This window comes from Natrix helvetica (assembly GCF_964273705.1).
Source record: "Natrix helvetica genome assembly, chromosome: 4".
Lineage (NCBI taxonomy): Eukaryota > Metazoa > Chordata > Lepidosauria > Squamata > Natricidae > Natrix > Natrix helvetica.
Window position 1 is genome coordinate 32,191,945 of NC_138550.1, and position 16,790 is coordinate 32,208,734.

Consider the following 16,790-nt stretch of genomic DNA (forward strand, 5'->3'; position numbering starts at 1 on the left):
GGAGAAAAATGAATAAATATAGAAAGACTAATTGCATTCACTATACTTACTTTGATTATTATTTTTTTCATTTAGGCTTGCCTATCTCTTTTTCACGGCTCCACCCAGTTTTCTGAAACCAGTTTCCAACCCTAAATTGTTAGACCACCTGTTCTCTTTTAAACCCTCAAATAAAAGCCATCATGCAGAATTTGTATATGTGTACATGTATATGTATAGGTGTGGTGTATGTGTGTGTATCTATATCTATGTCTATGTCTATGTCTATGTCTATGTCTATATCTATATCTATATCTATATCTATATCTATATCTATATCTATATCTATATCTATATCTATATCTATATCTATATCTATATCTATATCTATATCTATATCTATATCTATATCTATATCTATATCTATATCTATATCTATATCTATCTATCTATCTATCTATCTATCTATCTATCTATCATCTATCTATCTATCTATCTATCTATCTATCTATCTATCTATCTATCTATCTATCTATCTATCATCTGTCTGTGTGTATGCATACTAGAAATGCCTATTTATTATTATTATTTTGATTATACAAAAGAACATGTCAGAGACACTGTATGATGGCTTTTATTAATTTATCAATTTATTTCTTCACATTTAAGATTACCCACTGTCCAAAAGACTTTGGGTAGCTAAAAGAACATGACAGCACAAAATAAAATATCAATAAAACACCATAGGAAGCAAATAATTCCCATAGTACATAACTAAAACAGATTTACAAAATATACTAGCCGAGAGTCTGCTCTTCAGGGCATACCTGGTCATTCAGATCTTGGGGGGGAGGGGGACATTTTCCATAGGGAGATGTGGGGCCAGAGAAGACATGTTTGACCTATTGACTATTAACTTATGCCCTCCAGTTGTAGATGAGTTAAGATGAAGGGAGTTAGAGTGCAATACATTAGAAGGAACAGATTATGAGTGTCTGCATTATCTTCTACTTTTTCCATATCTCAAGAATAAATTATACCTACTGTATACCTATTATAATATGAGGCCTGGTTTATATGCAATTACTTTGGGCTGGAAGATACTTCTTTTGTGAGCATACTTCAGGTCACTGAAAGGGTCTAACACAAAATTAAGTGTCAAAAGTAGTTTGGAACATATTCTGTTATTCCACATGTACCAACTTGTTTAAATGTATAAGAATTGTGTATCATTCATAGATTTCTTTTTGTGGACTTAAGAGAAAGAAATTCTTGTTGCTTCATGGAAACATACATTTTAATATAAAATGGGAAATATTTATTTTTAATCTGAACAGTCTGAAAGGTAGATGAAGAACAAGTAGATATCTGTGTACCATAACTGTTAATATGTTTTATTATCTTTGTCCCATCTATTTATTAATTTAGCTGGGATGTATGGTTATCTAAATATCAAAGACTGTGGAAAGCCAGACACTTTAACAAAAAGGTTAACCTTTAAAGAACTGAGGATGATTAAGAATTGGGACTATTTCATTGCTGCAGAAGAAATCACCTGGGATTATGCTCCAGAAATTCCTAGCAGTGTTGACAGGTAACTTGACTGAATGTGGTTAAATGGATGAAATTATGGCATAAAAATTCATGGGATTTATCACAAACTAAGGCCTTGTAGACTAGGGATCCCCAACCGCAAGTCCATGGTCTGGCACCAGGTCACGGCATGCCAAAAACTGGGCCATGAAAACAAATGAAGCCCCATCCACAGGATACAGGCAGCATATGAAACCACGCCCCCTCTGGTCCGTGGAAAAACCTTTCTCCGTGGACCTGGACCCTGGTGCCCAAAAGGTTGAGGACTGCTGTTATAGACCATTTCAATTAAGTGAAACACATTTTCATCGTGTTAAATTATAAAGTACGAACTGCTCTCTTGCTTCTTAATTCCATAAAATAAATGTCTATTGTTACACTGTATGTAGAAGTCATTTCATATTACATCATATTACACTTTTAGTTAATCTTTCTATTTTCATGCAATTATGCAGGGAAAACAAAGTGGCAGAATGAAAGAATGAAAAATTCATAGTACAAGTTCATTCACAATGCTGTCATAGTTCCATTCTCTCTCCAATAAATCATCATCTCATTCACTTCTTAAATTTAGGAACTAAAATTTCTTTGTCACCAAGATTTCCCAAAAGATCTTTGAGATTTTCAAGGTATTATATTGTCGCAAAAAGAATCTCATGCCACTATTTCAGTTTTTAAAAACCTTGTACAGTGGGAGGGGAGCAATTCTGAAAAGAAAAAAAGATATTTGAAGAAGATTAAAGCATCCTATTCTTTAGCACTTTTTCATATTTGTTCTGAAACTAATTTCCTTGTCCTGGATTAACTATCCAGTGTGTCATATTTTTCAGTTTGTTGACATATACGTAAAAAATCACAAGAAACTGAAGAGGATGTTGATGCAGCCAATTAAAACAATAAAGTTGGAATACAGTACCCATCAACCCTGTCAGAATAGCCAAGGGGTATTGATAATAAGAGAAGTGTCTGAGCAAAGTCAGGAATGAAAATGCTATCATCCAATAGCATTTAGAGGGTCTAAGGTCCATCACCTGATTCTGTTCTTATTTGAAATCTATGTATACAACTTTTCTGAGTTTTTTTTTAACTATGGTAGTTGTTTATCATGTAGATTTGTAAAAACTGACTCATGCAAGCTTCTGGGTTTGGTTTTTTTTTGGGGGGGGGGATGTTTCTGTATAAGAAATCTTACTAATGTCTATTTTTCTTTTCTCAATTCTAAAGAAGATATAAAGCTCAGTATCTGGATAATTTTTCAAATTTTATTGGCAAGAAATACAAAAAGGCAGTTTTCAGGCAATATAAAGACAGCAGCTTCAGTAAACCAACCTATGCCACTTGGCCCAAAGAACGTGGAATTTTGGGCCCTGTTATCAGAGCTGGAGTCAGAGACACAATAAGTGTAAGTATTGATGAGCAAGTAGAAGGTAAATAGATTACAATCCCATTTTATTTCATTTGCACACAATAATAGGATTACCTTTAAATATATTTTGCTTATCCAAAATACATATATAATCTTAACTGATATCAAGACTAAGCTCATCACATTCAACTGCCAATGAAAAATAAAAGAACTTGGATATGACTACATGCTTATATTGATTTCTATGAAAGTTAGACTTAATTTCTGCAATTTAAACCATGTGTCTCTTGTGGAGTTCTACACTGACAGAATACTTTCTCTGTAACAGCCTTTAGTTTATCTGCATTCATCAGAAGCCCAATATCTACTTATCCTGCATATGTTATTCATCTCTTATTCTTAGTAATAATAAACTGAAGTGAATGAGTTTCAGTATCTTCACCTCAAATGAAGTACAGGTGATCCTTGCTTAGTGACCACTTATTAGTAATTGTTTGAAGTTATGGTACTGCTGAATGAGTGGGACTTCCAAGGCCATCCTTGTAGTATCCCCACAGTCATGTGATTGCAGTTCAGGCACATGGTAGCCAGCTGACAGTTGTGATGAGGAGGTATCCCAGGATCACATGATTTCCATTTGCGACCTCACTGCTGGCTTCCAACATGCCAAGCCAAAGGGCAAGCCAGTTGGAAGGCAATCTACACAACGTCACATTTGACGACTGTGTGGGTTTCACTTATCAACCGCAACCGGAATTATGGTACTTTATAAGTCATCATGTGACATTGGCTCTTTACAACTTTGTTGCTTAGCAACAGAATTGCCAGTCTCAATTACCATCGTTAAGCGAGGATCAGCTATAAATTCAGTATGGTCACTCTGAAAGCCAGTTTGGTCTAATGGTGGATGCACCAGGTTAGAAACTGAGGGACTGTGAGTTCTAGATCTGCCATAGCCATGAAAGGCAGCTGGGTGACCTTGGGCCAGTCATTCTTTCTCAGCCCAATTTACCTCAGAGGGTTGTTGTTGTGGTTGTTGGGAAATAGGAGAGGGATGATGTGTTAGATATGTATGCCGCCTTGGGGTATTTGCAACCCCGCCCAAGGCAATAAATAAATAAATAAATAAATATTGAGTAGATATTTTGCATGTATTTTACACTAGTGCAGGGATGTCCAAACTTGGGAACTTTAAGACTTGTGGACTTCAACTCCCAGAATTCCCCAGCCAACTGGCTGGGGAATTCTGGGAGTTGAAGTCCACAAGTCTTAAAGTTCCCAAGTTTGGACACCCCTGCACTAGTGATATTTGGCATCATCTGTGGCAAAGTAAAACCTGGATACTTATAATGTCATAGGAATGGTTGCATGGTGCTGTAAACGGCCTGTATAAAACAAATAGCAACTGTCTAAATTAAAAGAAAACAATAATATATTTCAACATAATCTTATAACATCAACTTCAGGAGTAATAAGATATTCATGGCTATGGGGAGAGGAAGGGGTCCAAAAAATTAAATGTTGAGCAGGCTGTTTAGGTTATCATTTACACCTATGATTTATAATGGCTATATTACAAAGAAAAAATAAGTGACTCTTCAGAAAACAAGGATGTGCACCCTATTTTCAGCCGAGGCCCAAGATGCTATGGACCTCCCTCTAAGAAACCGGGAGATAGCTGGATACAAAATTTAAGTTAATTTAATAAAAGCAATATGAGTAATTCCATTTAAAAAAAAATGTTTTCTTTCTGCTATGAACTACAATTCCTGCCAACTTAAAGAAGGACTGTGAGAAAAGCATAAAAGCTTTAGCAGGCATTGGGGAGCTTTGGATTATACACATACCTGTTTTAGGCACTGATAATATACTGCAATTGTTCTTCTGCAATATTCTGTATTCACGTATAATATTGTCTATGCAATCATATTTGTTCAGACAAAACCCTGTGGAAAAAAATGTCATAGATAAAATTTACAATTGTTGATGCTTTAACTGAGTTTGAATTATATATTTTTGCAATATAATTGACCATTACGAACAACTTTGTATTTATAGTGAAAATCTAATGAAACAAGAAATGCTTTATACTTCATGTTGTGGCAATCTTACTTTGTTTTTCTACAATGAAGCATATAAGATCAGAATTTTCTACTAGGATTCTTTTGGAAAGGAAGTGGTTGTTTGTATGTATGTATGTATGTATGTATGTATGTATGTATGTATGTATGTACATACGTATGTATGTACAGTATATGACCCAAATATATGTGTGTGTGTGTATCTTGGGTTATATATTTTTAATTATTCATAGAGATTTTCTGTGGTATTTAATAGGTACTCATGTCCAAAACAATTTGGAAGAACTTGTGTAAATGTAGTACCTGTTTATTATTCATTAGAGCCGTAGAACTTTTTAGGCGCTTCAAGAGCCATATTAACTTTTTAAAAAGTTTGTGTGAAAGTCTGAAATAAAGTCAGTCTGTTTAATAGATACCAGATAGGTATTATATTCACAAGATAGCTAAAGCATTTTTCCAAATCATTTTTGAAATCCTGTCCGTGTGTTCTATTTTAATGCTGCATGCTTTTACTATATTTTATTCATTGATAGTTCTATTAGAAAATGGGGATGTATATAAAAAGGATGATAATGCTAGCTAAATTTTGTATAAAAACCAGCAGTATTGTGATACTAAACACATTGGATTTCCGTTTTAAACAGATTGTATTCAAAAATTTGGCCAGTCGACCTTACAGCATTTATGTGCATGGTGTTTCTGTTTCAAAAGATGCAGAAGGAGCTGTTTATCCTTCAGATTCCAAAGGTTGGTTAATAATTATTTCTATGTTCCTTCTCTGCTGTAGGCTCAGCAAAAGTCTGGTCTTATTGTTGGCTCCATTTTAAATAATAAAAAGAAAATTGCAATCTATTTTAAGAACTTTTCAATTAATTATAAACAGTGAACTAAGAATCAGAAAGAGAGGTAGGATCATTCTGGTGAGGGGCCCCACCCCTGCTCAAAGCAGGAATCATTGTTCAACTATCTGCCTACCATCCACATGAATACATCCAATGAAGGAACCTACCATGAAGGTCATTTTAAATGTGGAAAAAAATCATAGATGGATGAATACTTCTAGCTAGATCATAGATGGGAGACAGTGAAACGAATGTATAAAAGTTATTGGCATACTTTTATCTATAGATGCCGATGCTGGTGAGTCATAAAAATTGTATATATATATATATATATATATATATATATATATATATATATATATATATATATATATATATATATATATATATATATATATATATATATATATATATATATATATATATTTGTGTTACAACCCCTGGTATGCCTATTTATCAGTACAATATATATATATATATATATATATATATATATATATATATATATATATATATATATATATATATATATATATATATATATATTTGTGTTACAACTCCATCTATGATTTTTTTCCACATTTAAAATGACCTTCATCTTGACAATATTCATGTTACATTTAGCATAAAAGATAGGTAGTCGATATTGCATATCAAACATTTTGTATATCATCTTAAAACATGCTCACTAAATATTGGAATTCCATATGATACCAAACAGAAAATTCTTTTTCTTATAAAAAATTGTACTGAGAAAATGGAATTCATTGCATCATATTGTACTTTTAAAAAAATTTAAGATGAATGATAATCAAACTAGTTTCCTCCTCTTGTTTTCTTAATGTTATCAATTGCTTAATGTTATCAATTGCTTAATGTTATCAATTGCTTTCTTGCTTTCTTAATGTTATCAATTGCTTAATGTTATCAATTGCTTAATGTTATCAATTGCTTTCTTGCTTTCTTAATGTTATCAATTTCAGAACCTAAAAAGCCTCCGGTATTTGATCGACCTCTTAAACCACTGACAATAGATAAAGGCAAGATCCTGCAACTTGCTTGTCATGTAGTTGGATCACACAGCCCATTAAGATCCAGTGGCTCAAAGCTGGGAGAGAGCTTAGATCAGTGTTTCTCAACCTTGGCAACTTGAAGATGTCTGGACTTCAACTCTGGGAAATTCTGGGAGTTGAAGTCCGGACATCTTCAAGTTGCCAAGGTTGAGAAACACTGGCTTAGATCCTCTGATAAATGCAGCTTCAGGTTGGCAAATGGAACAGCTCTCTTAGAGATCCAAGCAGTTACTAAAACTGATTCTGCGGAATATGTGTGCAAAGTCTCAAACGCAGCTGGAAGTGATTCTTCTAAGTCAAAAGTGGCAGTGAAAGGTACAGTTAAATTGAATATTTAGAGAGAGAACAACAATTCAAAGGCTGCCTGATCCTCCATCTCTTGCTCGCTCTTTCGCCTGCCTGGATCACCTCGGCGCCACTCCGGCTACCTACGTCCATCCTCCCCCAGCAGCTGCGGCAACGTCATCAAGACGAAGTGGCTTGGAAGCAAGGGGCCTCGGAGCCCTGCCGAAGCAGCGGCGGGGCCCACTCCTGCCGGGCTCTTCCCTCTTGCTCTTCATCTTGATGATGTTGCTGCAGCTGCCGGGCGCAAATGGACAGAGGTAGCCAGAGCAGTGCTGAAGTGGTCCAGGTGGGCAAAAGAGCGAGCGAGAGATGGAGGATCAGGCAGCCTGATCTTCGCTCACTTGCTCACTCGCCGGGAGGCGCAGAGAAGAGCACAAAGTCCAGCAGAGGCAGGAATGCAGAAATGATGTCTACTACATTGCAAGGGGAGCGAAGGAAACCGCCTGGGTCTCTGTTCCCCATCTCACCTGCCTGGAGCCGTCGAAAGCTTTAGACTCTGGTGGCGGTGCTGGTTTCCCGCCACTTCGGCATCCCTGAAAGGCGATTCCACATTCTCCCTTTCCTTCACCCCTCCTCCCTTCAAAAGCTGTGAGGCACTTTCTTAGCGCTGGTTGCCCAGCTGGCACAGCCCTACGCATGTGCCTCCTCCTCCTCCTCACTCCCCAAAGGCTCTTCTCCTCCTTCCCGGAGCTCAGTGGGAGCTGGGCACAAGGGAAGGGAGGCTGCTTTTGAAACCACACCTTGGAAAACTTTGCTGGGAAGGGAGGTGGGAAACCAGTGGGGGGGCGCCCTGGAATGCCTCCATACTTTGCTGGCAGCCATGCCTCCTAGGCAAGTTCAAGGAGGTCCTAGGAGGCCGGCCGCACAAGATACCACCCGCAAGCAGTGATGGAATGGGCGGGGGAAGCGAGCGAGGGGGGTGGGGCAGGCGCTCCGTGAGGAACCTCTTCTAACTGGTTTGGTAGATTTGTGGAACCTCTTCTACCGAAGAGGTTAGAACCGGCAGAAACCCACTCCTGGTTCAGTGGTGGATTTCAAAATTGTTTAGACCCTCTTCTGTAGGTGTGGCCTGCTTTGTGGGAGTGGCTTGCCAGCCATGTGACTGGATGGGAGTGGCTTGCCAGCCATGTGACCATGTGGGAGTGGCTTGCCAGCCATGGGACTGGGTGGGCGCAGCCAACTTGTAAAATGTGGTGAAACTCACTTAACAATGCTCTTGCTTAGCAACCAAAATGTTGGCTCAGAAACTCTGGCATTTGAAGGACGCAAGTCTTAAAGCTGTCAAGTTACAAGACACTTGCAGCCCTAACCCTTTAGAAAAAAACCCCAGGGGTGTTCAAACCTGACAGCTTTAAGACTTGTGGACTTCAACTCCCAGAATTCCTCCTCTCGCTCTTCATCTTGATGATGTGCGGACAGGCGGGGGGAGGAAGCTGGAACTGGTTCTAAACAGCACTGTAGATTTGTGGAACCTCTTCTATAGAAGAGGTTAGAACTGGCAGGAACCCACCCCTGATAGGGTTCACTAATAAAGAGCTGTTGTTAATGTTAGCCTGAGTCTGCTTCTTCAATTCACCTGATCTAACAGTTTAGAATGAAATATGTATCAAATCACTATCCTGTAGCTCAGCCTACTTCATAATTTGCATTGTGAAAATAAAATGAGGGGTGATCCCTTGTGCACACTATGTTAAAAAAAAGAAGAAGAAAAAACATCCACGGACATAAAAATAGGTATAGAAAACAAAACGATTAAATAACTAAATTGTTATATAATAATCCAAGGGGAGACAATATAATAGCAAGATCCAAACTGTTTCATTCTTTGGTCTGCATGGAGTTTTACTTTACTTGCTTATGGTAAAGAACTATAATTCCCCATGTATTGTTGAACTACAATTGAGAACAACCTTCATTGTTGACAAATTAAGTCTGTAGTTTATAGAAAATTGAGCAGCAACTGGAATTTTTCATTTCCTTACCCATGCTTTACATGATCTTTTTTGCCTTTATGTTTTAGAGAATATAACTCAGGGCAAAGCAGTTGAACCAGGAGACGTCTACACATATAAATGGACTGTGCTTGATACAGATGAACCCACAGCAAAGGATTCTCAGTGCATTACTAAGTTATATCATAGTGCTGTGGATATGACAAGAGATATTGCCTCAGGACTGATTGGGCCACTTCTGGTTTGTAAACGCAAGGCGCTCGACAACAGGGGGGTACAGGTATTGTCAACTATTTCAATTGAGGGAGCAGAATGATTGATACAACTTACTTAGATTCAGGGGCAGTGTGGCTCTGCAGTTATCATTTACTGGGGAACCTCAGGGGGTTGGGAATGCTTTGTCTTCCTTTTCAACATGGGCTTTCAATATGAATTGTCAGGCTCCCCAGACCATGACTTTGTAGTAAGTGTTTAAATTTAAAAGATACAGATAAGAGATGGCAAGTGTAATGGGGTATCCCTCTCCCTCACCAAAGCCTGGGTAAAGAGCTAGATATTTATCACCCTTCTAAACAACAGCAGAATAAAGGGCCATCTGGATCTTACAGGGAACCTCATTCCAGGGGGCAGTCACTACTACAGAGAAGGTGTGGTTTCAAGTTCCTGATAAAATACATTGCTTAATTGTAATCGAAGGACTCTTATCACCAAGAGATAATAGCTAACACAGGCATTTACATTATTGGTCAGGCTCTGAATCTTCCTCAAACAGCACTATAGGAGTCTCTTCTAGTTCTTCATCTCCTAGAGCTTCTTATTAAACTAAGGTGCACCCCAAGATCAGCACCCCAGAGGAGGCCACATAGGAGTGATATGATCCAAGGCTCCAGCCACCTGCCCATTCCATGCAGGAATGTAGGCCTCAGCTGTACCACACCCCAGATATTCAGAAAAAGCCCCAAGTTTTCTCTGAAACCCCACTGGATCTATAAATCCCCATGGGTGGGCTGATTGACTGGGCCTTGGCTCCCTGCAACTAGGACAGATGTTGATGTCTTCCATTGCCAGATCAATCTCAATTGCTCTGAGAGAAAAAAGAGATTTAACATGTGGCCTCTAATATGGTTGGGCTATTGATAATTTGGGGACAAATCCATCATTCACATAGAGGCCATGAACTCCTGCCCAGCCCTTGATTCAGTGTCACTAGATGGCATATTGAAGTTGCCTTTCACCAACAGCCTTAGGGACCCTATTGCCAACCCAGCAATGGAATCCAGTAGCTGATGCAGGAATGCCGTGGGCAATACAGAAAACCATACACCAGCAGCACTCCCAGCTGTTCACTTAAACCCAAATCAGGTTTCATATAATCTGTTACTTCAAATACAATCTAAACAATCTGCCTTTGACGAAGAAAGCCTTGCATATAATATGGTTCAGCATTACAAAGACATCGATAATAATACTCAGGCTATCTCTGTATACAAATAATTATTTTATTTATCTGTTTCTAAACAATCCCCTTTTGTTGGTCATTCCAGCTTTATTTCATTTGAATGTTATAAATTAGGTTGTTATACTGTTGCTTTTTAAAACAAGGAAATGCATGTCAAATGGCGTATCATTCTATTAGTTGAACTCAATCTATTTTCTGCCTACTGCTGTGTAGAAAAAAGCTGATGTGGAACAGCATGCCATCTTTGCAGTGTTTGATGAAAACAAGAGCTGGTACTTGGACGACAATATCAAGAAATACAGCAGCAATTTCTCCACTGTCAAGAAAGATGATCCTAAATTTTACAAGTCCAATGTTATGTACAGTGAGTAGTAACCTAAGTCACTATTCTGTTTTGTGTTAACTCAACACCATTAAGATTAAATGAATAATGAAAATAAAAATAAACATGGAAAATAGGCTATTTTTACAATAGTAATTTTACGTCTCTAATTCTAAAGACATTTAACTTGGAACAGCTTCTATTTAATGATTGAGATTCATTTTTTTTAAGTAGCTATTCTTAAGATTGCACTCCTAAATGCATTTTAAATTTTATTTTAGCACTCAATGGCTATGCATCGGATAGAACAGAGGTTTTGGGGTTTCATCAGTCTGAAATTGTTGAATGGCACCTCACCAGCGTAGGTACAATGGATGAGATTATTCCAGTACATCTTTCTGGTCACACTTTCTTATCCAAGGGAAAACATCAAGACATTTTAAATCTTTTCCCCATGAGTGGTGAATCAGCTACTGTAACCATGGACAATCTAGGTAAATAACAATAGCTCTTTGTTTGATTATTTATTTTCAGACTGTATAGATAGTTCTATAATTGAGCTCTCAGAATAGCTTGCCACATTATTAAAAACTTTATAAAATTCATTGTATAGGAAAGCACAAATTCTACCAAATAGCATTAAAACACTGAAGAGAATGAAAATAAAAATAGCATGGATTAAAATAAATAAGCACTATCAAATTATAGGTGAAATCTAAATTGACATCAGCAGTCTTCCTTATGATACTGCAAAAATCCAATTTATGGAAGTGACTGATTATTCATTTGTTATTATATTCACTCAATTCCCTCCGATTTTATTTTCAAGAATTACAAAAGGAGCTTTGCTTTTGCATTCTTTTTAAAAACTTTGTCTATGCATTTATACAGTGTCAATTATTCTCTGTTCCATTTTATGAGAACTTGCAAATATCTATTGACAATAACATTTAGTCTAATAATAGACTTAGTAGAAAAAGCAATTTAATAACCATGAGCATAATATTCCAAGGTGCTGAAGGACCTGAGTTTATGGTATGTTTCATGCCTTCTCCTAAACCAGTGTTTCTCAAACTTGGCGACTTTAAGTCCTGTGGACTTCAACTCCCAGAATTCCCCAGCCAGCTATGCTGGCTGGGGGATTCTGGGAGTTGAAGTCCACAGGACTTAAAGTCGCCAAGTTTGAGAAACACTGTCCTAAACTCTAACAAGGGGAAAGGAGGCAAGGGGGCGACCTCAGAATATCTGATTTATTATGGAGAACATAGAATTAGTTACCGTATTTATATTAAATGTATCTGTGGCACACAAGATGATCAATTGGGATGCAGTAGACAGTATGATAATTTGGGCCTGAGCCTTGTATATGCTACTGTAGCAGTTTGAATTAAACTTGAAAAACAGTCAGTAGCCAGGGCAAATGTTTCATTGTGGTGCTTTGTGTCATTTATCTTCTGTATTGCTGAATTCCAGGCCAGTGGACTTTCAGACCCCGCTCCAAATAATTTATTTCATAATCCACTCTTATCAGTTCATGTATTAATGATGCCAAATCAGTGTCCATGAATGGCATGCCTGGTTTATCAACTGAATGATACAACTTACTACCATATGTGTACTCTGGTTTTACAACATCATTGTTCATTCAGGAGTAATCTCCAAGTTGTGAATATGAACCTTAAGATTCAGATTCTGAATCTGTCCAGATCACATATGACAGCAAAGTTCCAAAGTCTAGCTCCTGGAATCAACAATCGCTTCATGTTCAATTTTAGTTTTAAGTGTGTTCTTAGTAAGTCCTTTATAGCCAAGAGATGCAGAGTTCTGAAAACTTCCAACCTTAAGCTTTGAAGAAAAGGAGAAGTAGGTTATTCTGCATAATAATAAGTAGTTCCATACGGATTTAATGTCTAACTATAGAGTTTACATCTTTCTTCAAAATAAAACAGTAATAAAGCTTAAAAGGAAAAGGAAAATCAGGGCTAGATGCCGTTCTGAAGCTCCAAGGCGGTAACGGGTATCACATGTTTTTAATTGTTGTTGTGTTTATAGCTCTATTTTTGGTATCTGTTATATTTCCATGGCATACTAGAAAGACCTTCCTGTCCTAGTATCCTCTAGTTATTCTGGATTTCTCTCACAATTCCTAATCAATTTGGCTTTACCATACTAATTTAGTCTATACTAACATTTGTTAGGGTTTTTTATTTTTTTTTATTTAAACATTTCATCTTCCATTAAACAGTGTGTTGTCTAGGTACAAATGTCTCTGTGCAGTTACCGTCAAAATTTACAGTATTTGTTACATTGATAATAATTCTCTAATCTTACAAAAATAATAATCAGCATTATAGCTCTATTCATTTTTCCCTCTTATCATATATACGAATGAAAACATAATAATTATATTCAATATAATAATCTTAACAATCATATTAGTAAGAATCATCATATTGTTTACATCGCATCATATATTCTTTATTCTCCATTTATTTCTCACTTCTGTTTTTATTCTCCAACCATGTCATATAATATTCAGTTTGTTCTTTCTCCTTTATAGCAAGCACTAATCTGTTCATTTCTGCACATTCTAATATTTTCCTAACTACATTCTCATCAGTAGGGGTCTCATCAATTTTATGCAAATACAATTCTAGTTGCAGTTAATACATGTATAATTAAATATGCATTTCCTTTACTGAAAGTTTCAAGCAAAATATTTCGACAAAAATATTTCTGGTTTTAAATCAATGTGCTGTTTTACCATCTTTTCCAACTACATTTGTAATTTTGTCCAATATATTTTTGCTTCTACGCATGGCCACCACATATGATAATATGACCCAGGTATCTGGTGGCATTCTAGACTAACTTTGTTAATGGATTGCAGAACTAACACCAGCAATCAGGTATAAGCAAACTATAAAACACAAGTTGGTCTGTCTAACATGAATTATTTTGCATTTGTAGGAACCTGGCTTCTGTCATCATGGGGCTCCCGTGAGATGAGCAATGGCATGAGACTGAGATTTTTGGATGCCAATTATGATGATGAAGACGATAGAGATGAAAAAGAGGAAGATTATGATGATATTGTTGCCAACATTGTCAGTTTTGACCCTTCAGAAGTAACAGAAAAGAAAGAAGAGAAAGAAAAGGACCTCAGAAAAGTAGTATCAGACCCAGAATCAGATGAAATAGCAAAACAATTGGGATTATTAGATGACGAGGATAGTACATATAAGTCAAGCAATGAACAGGCAGAGGACGATGAAGAACAACTTATGATAGCTTCAATGCTTGGGCTTCGATCATTTAATGGGTCAGTTGCTGAAGAAGAAGAAGAATTGAATCTCACAGCTCTAGCTATACAAGAAGATGCCGATGCTTCTGGTGATGTATCTTTAAACGATTACATAGCGTTGAATAACAGCAGTGATGCTATGCTTGGTAATGGTGAATTGGGAACTCAAAATAACTCTTATGTAACTGCATCTGAGACAATATATGCTAATTGTACATCTTTGGCAGGAGAAATTTTAACTTCAAATATCACTGCAGTGATTGACATCTTGCTATCTAAGATAAGCCAAAACGAAGAGAATATTACTCAGATTTCAGATAGCTGCAAGCAATTTCTTGCTGCTGAATATTTAAAAACCGATAGAGGACCACAGAGCAAAGATATAGAAGATTTAATGTCCCTTGAAATAATCTCTTCTATGAAGGAGCAAGAAGAAAATACATTTGAAAAATATATTTGGGATAAAAAGAGAGAAACACAAGTTCTGACAGAGACAACTTTGTATGCACTTAAAGAGATGTATGCTCTATTCTTTCATGTACAACAAAAGAGAAATCTTTCTGCTTTTAACATCACAAGTGAGGACATGAAATTTCTTCCTAGTACAGAAAATGACTCTACCTTAGATGACTCAAAAGCCAATTACTTTCCATATGAATATGATTATGATTATAAAGAAGAAGCAACAGCAGCAGCAAATGTTGAGTTTTCCAAAGTTATAATGAATATAACTTCAGCTGATAAAGAAACGGTGGAAAACAATGGATCTGAGCCAAACCTTGTTTCTGTACCTTCTATAATGCCACAATCTGAAAATTTGACTTCAAATGCCACATTAGATAATTTTGTTTCTACAACAATTTCAAACTCTACAAAGACTTGGAAACGTTCATCTCCCCAGAGACAGAAATGTTTCCCTAAGAACACAGACAAGGAATGGAATGTTGTTGACAAGAAAGAAAATTATGATATATTAGCCGATATCACTAATGATGTTGATAATAAATTCCAGAACAGCAGCAGAAATGCCTCATTTTATCAAGAAAATGCCTTATTCCCTGGCAAAAGAAAAGAGAAAACAGATAACTCTAATGGTCAACTTGAGTTGGGCCAACCAGGAATTAATAACAAAAATGATGCCCAGAAAGACGAGAACTGCACTATCAATATATCTCAACCTTTTGTAAAAATCCAACGAAAGAAAAAAAAGCCAAATGTTTTAGCTCCAAGGACTTTCAAGCCTCTAGAGTTACCTGCTAATCTCAACAATTCCCAACTTTCCAATAAACTCAACCACACAAAGTTGTTAAATGAGGCCAAATTGACACAAAAACAGGACAAGCCAATTATTACAATAGGTCTTCCAGTGGAAGATGGTGGCTATCAGGAGTATGAGATAGATAATACAGACAACGATGAAAGTAGCAGTGGTTCATTTGAATATGAGTTAATGTATTATGATAATCCATATACTACAGATTCTCGACTTGACAGTAATATTGCACGTAATCCTGATGACATAGCTGGACGCTACCTACGTACTATCAACAGAGGAAATATAAGGAGGTACTACATTGCAGCAGAAGAAATTGTGTGGGACTACTCACCATTCAGAAAAAGGTTTGACTGAATTATTTATTTTTAATTATTGCTGAATTTCACATTGCTGGTTTAACAGTAACATACTAAGATGTTAAAGAATCTATTAGCCATGAACGAGTGTAATTTGTTATGATGAAATGCTAGACATAAAGAATTGGACTGTTCAGATTTTATCACAGAAATATAACAAATTTAGAACTCTGGAATCCAACCTGGATGGATGATTTCCAAGTTCCTTTTCTATCACATTCATGCCAAAGCATTTCCAAAACCTTAGGTTTATGATGTCATTTAAATCTAGCACAACCTCATTTTAATTTATAAAAAAAAATGTAATTGCGATTTATTGTAGATTGAAAATTCTATTTTCTATAAACTCAAAATAGTTTTACCTAACTATTTGCTTTAAAATTGTTACTACAGTATTGCGTATGTTTTAACTGAAGTTTTTGGATAGCGTGTTATGAAAATATACCCTTTTTTAGTACATGTGTTTTGGTATTGCTTTTTTGGAATTTTGAATACATCATAGTTGAGTTAGAAATTATTTGTTCAGCAGTCAAACACAAATGGTATGGGAACATACTAGAACTAATTCTGAAAAAACCCCAAACCACGATATGCAAGAATCACAACAGTGTTTTATGAACCCAGGCATTATAATTATAAACTATTGTATGATCCCAGCCAAAAGCATTTTTGGAAAACAGAAGAATCTGAAGTGGAAAGCAGGAAAAGAATTGAAAAAGATAAATATGCTTAAAGTAAAGAAAACATTAAGAAAATAGGTAATTTTCATAACATCTTCTTAGACTTGTTAAAGAAAACAAGAAATTGCAAAGAGGCAGCCAAAAGCATTTCTCCCATGGTTT

At 36.3% G+C, this 16,790-nt stretch overlaps 1 protein-coding gene across 1 annotated transcript in view; it reads left to right on the forward strand.

The window, feature by feature from the left end:
- Positions 1-16,790, forward strand: part of F5 (coagulation factor V) — a 55,029-nt gene that overhangs the window by 17,985 nt on the left and 20,254 nt on the right. The window contains exons 7-13 of the mRNA XM_081952706.1: positions 1,408-1,573; positions 2,797-2,974; positions 5,664-5,766; positions 9,300-9,511; positions 10,904-11,054; positions 11,294-11,506; positions 13,983-15,936. Of these exons, the coding sequence (XP_081808832.1) occupies positions 1,408-1,573; positions 2,797-2,974; positions 5,664-5,766; positions 9,300-9,511; positions 10,904-11,054; positions 11,294-11,506; positions 13,983-15,936 (2,977 nt within the window). The remainder of the gene's footprint in view (positions 1-1,407; positions 1,574-2,796; positions 2,975-5,663; positions 5,767-9,299; positions 9,512-10,903; positions 11,055-11,293; positions 11,507-13,982; positions 15,937-16,790) is intronic.